General features: G+C 35.0%; 1 protein-coding gene across 2 annotated transcripts; it reads left to right on the top strand.

Annotated features, from left to right (window-relative positions):
- Positions 1 to 2,574: 2,574 nt before the first annotated feature.
- LOC132644448 (protein EMSY-LIKE 3-like) lies at positions 2,575 to 9,043 on the top strand. 2 transcript variants are annotated; one of them, XM_060361041.1, is made up of 11 exons: positions 2,575 to 2,691; positions 2,822 to 2,863; positions 3,147 to 3,361; positions 3,450 to 3,559; positions 3,671 to 3,923; positions 4,023 to 4,226; positions 4,312 to 4,380; positions 5,718 to 5,957; positions 6,038 to 6,106; positions 6,187 to 6,250; positions 8,663 to 9,043. In XM_060361041.1, the coding sequence occupies exons 2-11, from the start codon at positions 2,836 to 2,838 to the stop codon at positions 8,695 to 8,697; spliced, it is 1,287 nt and encodes a 428-aa protein (XP_060217024.1). In that variant the 5' UTR covers positions 2,575 to 2,691; positions 2,822 to 2,835; the 3' UTR covers positions 8,698 to 9,043. The 2 variants fall into 2 exon arrangements, with proteins under 2 accessions (XP_060217024.1, XP_060217025.1); XM_060361042.1 differs by having other exon boundaries at positions 2,576 to 2,863; positions 6,902 to 8,733.
- Positions 9,044 to 11,473: the final 2,430 nt, after the last annotated feature.

Genomic DNA, 11,473 nt, shown 5'->3' with positions numbered 1-11,473 from the left:
TTCATTATTTTGATTTATTAAAAGGTACGACTCAATTGCGGGTCTATGTATTCCTGGTAAATTGGATAATTATAAATTACATTTGTGAAATAATAATTAATTGATAGAATCTATGTCTCGACTTTGAGATTGATGATATAAGTCTCATGTGAAAACCCTGCAGGTGGATTTTGTATCCGTCACATGATATAAGTTAAGCGAAAATAAAAAGGATCCAATTAGTCAATGAATTAAATTGTCAGTAATTTAATTTAATTTATTGGTATCTGTAATCTTAACATGGGGAGTTAAATAAGTTTTAATGTATGATTTCGAAATTGAACTGAGGAGTGCAGTTATGATTTTTTAGTGGAATAATTCGTAATTTATTATGGTAGGATTAATTCAGATATTTCGAATTAATTCCATAATAGGAAGCCTCGTTAATTAAATTATGTGGTCCCTGCTGTGCCCGAATAATAAAGAATTAAATGGAATATTATTTCTTGGTGGAAAATAAAGACCCAACAGATTTTGGAAAAAGGGGAAAACCCTAAAACCTATAGTTATAAAATAGGGGTCTTATTCCATAAGGAGGCTAAGGGTTTTAAAAGTTTCTTCAACTTTTCCATAGAAATTCGCCCACACGAATTTCACAAATTCTGGTATTATTCGAGTTACACAGCAGAAGACTGTGGAACTGAAGGATGACGATCTCGTGGATGGTGTGTGTTCATGGTTGAAGATTCGATTCTTGGTCGCGGTCACGCTTCAAGAGATAAGTATCAATTTTATGTTTGATCAATATCTTTGATTATGTGTTTTCTATATTACATGCAAGTTCGATCCTGGCTATTTGTTTCCGCTGTTTATGCCTATATTCCATTAATTGGTAACAGAGCCTGCTTGCATCTAAATAGATAATCTAAATAATATATATATATATATATATATATATGTTCGGTTATATGTATGAGTCGTGATTCACATGGTGTGAAACGAATCAATTTGCCCTCGAAGCTATTTTGCCGTAACTGTTTTGGGCGGATTTGATGTTTGACAAGGGAATTCTAAACGCATGGTTAATGGTATATACCCCAACATTTTCAATGCTAAATAACTTGCTAATGAATATAAATTTATAGAGTAACCTTAAGAAACATCTTCCGTGTAGCACCCCTCATAACAATTATTTATTTTCAGGATTGAACCGTTCCATTCGTGGTTCTGAAACTGCGAAGATAATCCTGAATTTTCCGAGAATAGTTACATATGAAGCTTCTCTTGATGGGATGCTACCACATTCCCGGTCTTGCTGCTCCGAAGCTAGACAGACCTACATCGATGGTAATAATAGTTTTATCGAGAATGTTCAAGTGTTGGGTCTGGTGTTGCCTTTGTTGAGTAATGCATGGCCGGATTTAGACCACCACATGTCCTTTTTGTATTCATCCATCTGTCAAATCCGTATTTTAACTCATACACTATAAATAATTATAATCCAAAATAGAGAAAGGATGGTAAGAAGATATGACTTGGTATTAAACTTACAAATATAATTCGATCTAGAAGGAAAAAAATGATATGCAAATCATATAGATACGAAGTATCGACAATCATCATCGTCCATCACTATTAAATATCTCTAACCACAATTATCATTCACTACTACCATTAATTACCACTATCATCCACCACAACTATCAACTACCACCATTAACTACTAACTACTACTCACAACACCTCCATTAGCCAACATCATTCCCAATCGTCATCCATAACGACCACTGGTAACCATTACTACCACCAACCACCATACAATTTCTTAAAAATATTGTGTTGATATAATATTATAATAATATAATATATGATTAAATTTTATATTTATTAATTTTCAAATAATAACTAGTTTTATACATTTAGATGTTAACTATCTTAAATATTTAATATTCAAGTCTTAATACAATATCTTAATATTCAAATATGTATTAAGATTCAAACATCTAAGTTTTAATGCAAATCTTTCAAACTCAGACGTCTTTACTTTTGATAAAAACAAATGAAATCTACTTTTATGTAGGTGTAACATGTATAGTTTACTCTATCTTCATCCATATTGTTTTCAGAAAAAAATTATCCAATCTATTATAAAATATATTACTTTATCTGTACCACTTTATGTGATATTTTTTTATATTCAAGAGTTAAACGAGAAATTTTTTGACCGCGATTTATTTATATGCACTTTAAATATGTTAAATTATTAATGTTACTTATAGTCCCTTTTATATAGTTTCTAAATGAGTAAATTATGCTTCAAAAAACTTAAAAGATTGTATATCCAAATCAACGATAACATAAAAAAGTTTGACGTTCGAAATCCGAACAGTGTCAACATAAATTGAGACTGATTGAGTAATAACATTGTGAAAATTTATATCTTGTGATAAAACTGGCTTACCAATTTTCACAGAACGTGTTATACTTTTGAGTTGAGGAGGAAGAACTGAAGTTATTTCTAAAGTCAAGATTTTGGTCAAAATAAAAAAATAAAAAAAACTTGATAAAAATTGCCAGATGCCTTGTGAGTTAACACAAGTCGAACGATGAAAAAAAAAAAACACAACTAGAAGGGGTGGAGCGAGGCGGATTTCAAACATTGGAATAAAGCAAATTGTAATAGACCTATTTGACGTCCGTGTTTCCCCTTTGGTGATTCTCCTCGCATCTTCCCCTTCAATTCTATCATAATCACGCAATTTCCTTGTTTTGTAAATAAAAAATTGCTTAATTTTCTTTATATTAAGATAATCTTCAGTATTATTGAAGCGTTGATTTTCAGTTTGCAAGCTGGCTATGGACTACGAACCCTATGACAGCAGTGGTTAGTGTTTTCAAGATTCCATCTTTCTTTGTTTAATTAGGGTTTGCATTGTCAACTTTGTCTCCTAACTTGGCAACTGGGTTTTGCTTAATTTCTTTTGAGCTGTATAGTATGCTGGTTAAGTTTTACATGATTCTTGCTCTTGTTAATATGTTTGCAGTGACAAGTTTATACTGAAATTATCAAAACTTGCTTGCAAAACTGTTAAATTGTTATAGAAAAGCAGTTGAATTATTATGTTGTATGCACCTTTGGAAAGTTGAAGCTGTTGGAATGATTGCAGGAACAGATGATGATCTTCCTCCATCACATCAAAATAGGATTCCAAGAGGGGGTGGCCGCATGAATGGAAATGGGAGATCTGCTGTCATGGCTTCTCTACCCTACCAAAGGATGTATGGTGACACTGACATGGAGGCCCAAATTCACCAGCTTGAGCAAGAAGCATACAGTTCGGTTCTAAGAGCCTTTAAAGCTCAAGCTGATGCCATTACTTGGGTACCTTTTGCTCAATACTCATGAAATCTAATATGTGCATTTCTTTTATCAGGTTTAAATGACTGCTCAATGAATATATTTTATTCAGGAGAAAGAAAGTTTGATAACGGAGCTACGAAAAGAGTTAAGATTGTCCAATGAAGAACATAGAGAACTTCTTGGTAGAGTTAATGCTGATGATGTCATCCGAAGAATAAGGTTAGCTCCTCGTTGCTTTGTCCTTCTTGTTTTTTTTTTTTTTTTAGTGAATTTCCGGTATTCTAGAGTTTGTCAATGTTGTAAAGGCTAGCTTTTGATTCTTGCTTATAGGGAGTGGAGGCAATCAGGGGCTCACCAACCTGGTATGCTTGGCACTGGTCAAGCTATTCACGACCCATTACCCAGTCCTTCTGTCTCAGCTTCACGGAAGAAACAGAAGATAGCTCCATCTTTACCATCACAGTCCTTTGCTGGACCATCTCCTACGTTTCACCCACCTGCTCTGGCTTCTGCAAACCAGCCATCTTCATCTGCTGCCAAGAGAGGGCCTATGATGGGGCCTAAGGGCAAAAAAAGTAAATCGGTATGTCTGATGTTTATGCTTTATTCTATGCAGTCCACCATTGCATGATTTAACTATTCTCTTGTTCTGAGTATTTTCCTGTTACACATCTATTCACAGGGCCAGATGATGCCTGGTGCATCTTCAATGAAAATGCAGTACCCGTCCTCCGGTCCATTTGGAAGAGGCCAACTCGATAATCGGGCTTCTGAACCTGCTAAAACAGCATTATTTGATCCATTGATCGGAAGGAAAGTAAGGACTAGATGGCCTGATGACAACAATTTTTATGAGGCAGTCATTACTGACTATAACAAAGTTGAGGTACTCCTGATTTTATTGCTTGCAGCTTTACTTTTCTTTTTCTTTTCGCGGTTGAATGCGGAAATTTTGTGATACACATTTTCAGGGTAGACATGCTCTTGTTTATGACATGGGTACTACAAACGAGACGTGGGAATGGGTCAACCTTTCAGAGGTAATGGATGCTATGTTCTGATGGCATGCAGCTTTTGATTACCTTTTTTGCTGCCCTGCTGGAAAAATCTTTTTCTTATTGGTTTATGAGGGTGGTTGTACCAAGAAAAATAGCTGTTATACCATTCTGAACTCTGTATGCTTTATTCCTTGGCTTGTGATGTGGCCAAGCATTCTCTAAAGTATTCACTAGAAGTTTGCATGTATTAAGGAACCAGTAGCAAATAAATTCAAGGGAACTTTGGAACTAAAGTTCAGGATAATTCTGAATTTCCAATCTGAACCATTTCCCTCGGGAAAGGCCTGGGGAGAGGGCAAAAACCTGTGTAAAGGTGACTTCACCATATTTTTCTCTTGAAGGTATTACTTCCCTGTTGTTAGTGTGCAGCTATGTTTTATGTGGAACATCTAAATGCTAGTATATATCTATAACTTTGATACATACCAAGTCCAGTATTTTACTGCATGTGCCTTTAATGATATTTTATAAATGAAGTTCACACCCTGTCTTTTGGGATGGTCCATTGTCCAAGTCTTCTGGAATATGAACTTACAGAAAGATTCCACCATATACAAGAAGTGGAGAAAAAGGCTCTAGTATATCTAGTTAGAAGTAGAGAAACTAAGAACATTTTGCCTATATCTAATATTTGACTTCTGTATGAGTGGTCTTATATATAATATGTGGTGTATTTGACCTCAAGATTGATGACTATCTAGATTGTTTGGTAGTTCAAGACTTCGGGTCCTTATATTAAGTTTCTGTAATTCTCTCTAAGGTGTGATCTTGTGAAATTTCCTTTTCGGCATCCATATTCGTCAGTTCAAGTCCTTGTATTTGCTGCTTCTTCAATAAATGATTGTTGGAGTTGCACTAATTGAATAGGAAAACTTTAATTTGGTGTTGATGTTGGCTGAATGACTTGCTCTGTATATTGCCAAAGTATATCACAACATATCACTTTTTGAGTCTGGAAATAAAATGTGACATTCATGGGTGGAGATTTGTTTGCAAGAACCTTTTCAAACTTATCATGCAGGCTGTTATTAGTATGATATCCATCTCATGTTTAGAAGAACCATAAAAATGCCTCTTTGACACATGCCCGGTGTGGCGGTGTCCAGTGTTAACTGTTGCCTGATAAGAGTGATAACCGTCGCTGTATCTAGCTCATTATTCATGTTTACTATTAGTCTTAGTTGCATCATTTGGCTATGTCTCTGTATCTAGCTCATTATTCATGTTTACTATTAGTCTTAGTTGCATCATTTGGTTATCAGTTGTCTTCTTTTTAGTTTTCTTGAAATGGTCAGACTCATATATCTCTTCTCTGACAGATTTCTCCAGAAGATATTCAGTGGGAGGGTGAAGATCCAGGAATTTTTCGTCATGGAAATTTTGGTGGATCAGGCCGTGGGGTGAATAGGCCTGTAGGGCGTGATAGCGGTTCAGGTGCAGGGAGGGGAAGGGGGTTGGCTAAACCTCAGACCAGAAAAGGCTTTCCACCGTCACAGAATGGAGGAAAGAAGGGATCTGATGATATCCAGTTACTTCACACGGAAACACTGATTAAAGAGGTTAGCTGCAGTAGTTTAATATCTATTGCGTAAGATGTTACACTTTCTATATTTGTTCATAGACTGGCAAATGTTGTCAGGTGGAGAGGGTCTTTGGCGCCAGTCATCCAGATCCTTTGGAGGTTGAGAAGGCAAAGAAAGTGCTAAAGGTTAGAGGACACTCATTTGTTCGGTAATGCTTACTGTTCGCTCATTTGTGTCAAAGGAAATTTAGTATATTACTATGCAGGAGCATGAGCAAGCACTTCTGGAGGCAATCTCAAGGCTCGGAGAGATCTCTGATGGAGAGAGTGGTATGACTATGCCAAAATATTCCTGCATTTTCTTTTCATTTTATCGTCATGATTAATGCGTTCATTTCGTTTGGAGGATTTAACTCGATGATCCTTCTCAACTTAATTAAAAAAAGCTCCATGATCCTTTTCAAAGCTGAGTTCCTGTTAAGTCCTAGAAGTTTACTTGTTTGGCTTTGGCTTATTTCAATTTGAGGTCAAATTTATCTCCAAAAGTATTATGTTACCTCCCCTGATCTAAATCCAAGGCGTTCTGGAGAAATATCTTTGCAAGATAGAAAATGAAAAAGAAATTTTATAGCTTGGTAGACCTTTTTTTGGATAACTGTGGTGTCCAGGTAAGTTTGCGCACACCTCAACTAATTCCACGGGCACCTACTACCTCCTGCCAGCACAGGCACCGTGTAACTTTATCCACCAAGGCTTGGACATATGGAAAGAAATAACCTAGCATTTTTGTCTCCGCTGGGAATTGAACCTTAGACCTCATGGTTCTCAACCACTTCATCGACTCACTGGGCCAAACCCTTGGTAGACCTTCCCCAATGCTTCTTCTTTTTACGTCTCTTTTACTTTATGTAGATTCTGGAATGATTTTTTTCCTGATTCCTTTAATACCATAACGTGAGCTGGACTTTTTACTTTTGGTAGGATAAGTTGCGTAAAATAGATACGCTGAGTGATGATGCCAAACAAGCATAAGTTGAAGGACTTAAGACAAGATCGTTGTTTAGGAATATCAGTATACTTCAAAGATTTGGGACATTTAATGCCATTCCCTTTTTTTTTCTGAGAAAAGGTAACATAGATTTGTGTTGAAGCCATATCTACAAGTCAAAACAAAAGTGTCTCCTAGTCTAGATTGTCAAGTGCTCATGCTGTTGTCATTTTGTTGCGACTAAATGGATTGCTTCTTGCTTATGTTCTTGTGTCCTTTATCCCTCAATACCCCTGGCTTGTTGTACAGTTTCCCATTTGAATGATGTGGGACAAGTTCCTTGCTGGCAGTAATGGCATAATTTATATCAAAGTATTCCTATGCTTCTAAATTGTGTTCTTGGAGTGAATGAAAGTGATATACCCTGCAAGACTTGTACATTTTCTACCCTGCACGACATACTTGCACATTTTATTTTTCTATGATACTTTATATTTTCTTGTTGTTTCTTGCGACACTTTTTCTTTAGAAAAATAAGCTACACTTTAAGTTGTTTTTAACCATCATAGGAAGTTTAGCTAATCATATTCGTTGATAGAAAGTTTATCCATCCCTTTGACATGTATGTCATTGGGAAATGATATCTAACGTCCTATCAGTTTGATTTGCTCCCCTATATAGAGAAGATAAACGGATACATGTTTTAAAAACAAATACGTATCTGACTCTGATAAATTTATATTTCATGTTGTGGTAGAAGTCACTAAGTTCAAGTTACCGCTGCTATAATGTTACATATTGACATAGAAACACGTATATATATATTTTTGATAACCGTAGTGACCGGGCCAGCTTGTGCACCCTGCAACTAATTCCACGAAGTACCTACTACCTACTACCTCCTACTAGCACAAATACTGGGTAACTTTGTCCACTAAGGCTAAGGGTTGGATGGAAGGGATGAAATCACCTAGTGTTTTTTGCCTCGTTTGGAATTTGAACCTGAGACCTCATGGTTCTCAACCCACTTCATTGACACACGCCCTTGGGGGCTAGAGATATATTGATTCTAATCAAATAAATGACATGGCAAAGAACTTGTACACAAAAGTATAAAATCGAGATACTACTGATCATTTATGATGTGACAAGAATAATAGATATGTGAAACAGTTAAAGTTAAAGCCCAATGCATTAGATGATAGTACTGTGGTTCTGTTGAATATATCATAACAGGAAGAAGCATAACACCCACAGGCCAGGAAGTAAGCAAAATGTTCTGGTAGACAGGATTTATTACGTAAATGGGTTTTTGGAATATGAGAAGTGCAAAATGAGTACAAGGAAGGGTATCACTGTACCATGTGGAATGCATGGATGAGGAATGGTCCACGTTCAATTTTTTTGTTGTTCCTAGCTTTTCTTAGTGAAGCATATAAGCATGCGAGTGTTGTGTTTCCACCAAGGTTACATGGTAAATAGTCTGCAACCACTACTAGAGTGGATCCTGGGGTCCATCTGGAGTTTGAGCAATTCTTATGTAACAATAGAAGTGCTAATTCTGAATGCAACTGATCTTGTCATAATAAGAATACTACTAATAAACATTACAAGCAGTGCATTGGGAATAAAGAAGGAAGACTACTGTGTTTTGATGTCATAGCATCTGCTTTTTATTGACTTCAAGGCACTTGGATTCACCTCCTAGTGGTCCCCATACTTTTGTTCCCTATTGATCTTTGTTTTTGCTGCAGATGAACATTTCATGCAAGCAATGAACCGGGAATGACGGGGATACCATGATGGTACTGAGTGGTATATAGAAGCTGTGGAGCAAAAAGGGCATACATGTATTCTAGATGGGTTGCCATATGTTACGAAACAACAGAATGATTGTAGGCCTGTTGTATAATGCCGCGTTCAAGGAACGCTTTGCTAACATTATATTATTGTAGTCCAGTTTTTGTCTGCGTAGGCTTATTTGTAGTTGGATTATTGTTTCATGTAGTGGCAGTTTAGTGCTCTTGTAAAATTAAACGGTAGCAATTTAACGTGTGATCATGTAAAAAGAAGGTTCTATTGACGCACTGGTGCTGGAACTGTGAAAATGAACAGCTTAATTATTCTTTAGTCAATTCATTTCATTGCTAATTTAGACTTAAAGTGGCCATTGTTGTAATGGTGTATTTGCCTTTTCGAGGATGTTTGAGTTGAAATAGAAATTATCTTGTACTTGAATAGTCTAAGAGCCTGTTTGGATTGGCTTATAAGTTGCTTATAAACTGTTTTCAGCTTTTTTGAGTGTTTGACTAGTCAGCTTAAAGTCATTTTGTGCTTAAAATAAGCTCAAAAAAATAATTGAGCCCATTTGACTTAGCTTATCTAAAGCAGTTTATAAGCTGTTTTCAGCTTATAAGTCAAAAAAAATAAGTTGGACTACCTCAACTTATTTTTTTTAGCTTATAAGATGTTTGTGCTCTAAGACTAGTTATAAAGGAATTTTTGAAGCTTGAGAAGACAGTGGCCTTCTTTATCATTAGAAGGAGGATAAAGATTTTGAGAAAATGTTTATGAAAACAAGGATGATCAGCTGAACCCAAAAAAAGAAAGAAAAAAAAAGGTTAAAATACAAAAAAAACCAGCTAATTTTTGGTTCACTTGGTTTTTGGTGAAGACATTTTTTTATAGGGAAAAGGGTCAAAAGTACCCCTCTACTCGAGAAAAGGGTTAAAAATATCCTTTATTACGAATTTAGGTTAAAAATACCCTTTCCTTCATTAAAGTTTTCAAATGTACCTCCGTCTTAATGAAAATTCTCAAATTCTCGGGATAATCCGATTTTATTTTTTAAATCCGCTCTATTTAAGCTCAATCCAACTAAATAAAAAAATTATACATCACTTGCAGCTGAGACATAACATTGATAGTGCAGCAACACTCTACATGAATAGTTCACAATAATAGTAACTATAATCTGCTTCATTAGAATCCTGGAACTCAGTATACAAAATAAAACTTTTCTGAGAATTCTTCACAGTAACTTTTGAGAATAATTAGCTTCTTTAGTTATCCCTATGGCACAACCTTTCTGATACCTTTTTTTAATAGATCTAAAATGTGAACAAAATTAGAAGAAAAGAAATTTTTTTTACCCATAACATCTATGTCCAACAAAAAAAAAAAAAAACTTGCTTATATATCCCTGCAACTTCACTCAGGTTGTTAAGATACGAAACAATTCACAAATTGATAAAGAGGGGTTTCGCCCTTTTCAACCCAATGATTGTACAAAGCTATTTATATGTATGTTTTTGAACTTGTTATAAAAAATGTATGTTGTTGAACTTGAAGGATGTGTTGTTCGTGGACAGTGGTGAAGAGAAGTTAGAATAAGTTTGAGAGAATCTGGGGGAATAAGGGATCGTATAGGTTTTTTATTTAGTTGAATCGGGTTCAAATGGAGCGGGTTTAAAAAATGAAATAAGGTTGTTTTGGGAGATTTGAACATTTCTGTTAAGACAGTGACATATTTAAAAACTTTAAATATTTTTTACCCAAATTCATAACAGATAATATTTTTAGCCTTTTTTTCAAAGCAGAGGGGTATTTTTGACCATTTCCCCTTTTTTATACTCCTGTTGTGGGTGTCGGGGGAAACTCCAAGTCGTCTTTGGATCTCCAACTTGGGGAGAAAAGGACTATCCTTAGTTGTGTTTGGTATGACAGAAAATATCTCTTATAAAATAAATCATTTTGTATTCCGTTGACAGAAAATACAGGGTTAGGAGGTATTCTTTTTACCAAGTAAAGGAATATGACTTCTCTCTCACTTGTGGAGGGAATTTTCTTCACAGTTATGGCAATATTATCATAGTTTTAGGTAACATTATTATCAATTTTTAATATTAATTAGGATTTTAATCCCCATTAAATCTTGACCCTTCCACTTGGTAAAGTCCATAAATACATGAGGAGGTGAAGGGAGAAGGGAATAGAATATGAAGTTTCGAGAAGCAGGTATTTATAGAAGAATATTTTCTTACCACTGGTGATGTTAAGAAAGAGCATATTCAGTTATTTACCTAGGACAGACTACATAGAAATGAGAATACTTGGCAGGTCAAAATGTAAAGAAAGAGGCAATCGCTCTGGCATTTTCTAAGGTCATTCATATAAGCCTAATGCAAAGCATGGTAACATACTATAAAAAGTTGTTGCACCTAAGGATCACTATACCTTAAAAATGTGCTCAATGTACTATAAGGGCACATATTCATATGTTTCTGTACCTTTTTTTATTAAGTCTCATTCATCAACAGTGTAAATATTTTACACAATTTGGTTATGATAAGCATTAATCAGTAATCTTAAGAAAATAAAAGTAACATTTCATTAAAATTTAAACTACATGATAGTGTAAACAATTTTATAATATCGATATAATATAATTTGAGAGTTTAAATTTTGTACACTAATATTATATTAGCTTTTTACACCAAGTTACCTGCAATAACATATAATTATTTAAGATAAGCATAATCTAGTAACTTAAAATAGAGTAAAGA

Source organism: Lycium barbarum, chromosome 6 (genome assembly GCF_019175385.1).
Source record: "Lycium barbarum isolate Lr01 chromosome 6, ASM1917538v2, whole genome shotgun sequence".
Lineage (NCBI taxonomy): Eukaryota > Viridiplantae > Streptophyta > Magnoliopsida > Solanales > Solanaceae > Lycium > Lycium barbarum.
The sequence above is the reverse complement of the archived record's forward strand: the minus strand, read 5'-3'. Positions and strand labels throughout refer to the sequence as shown.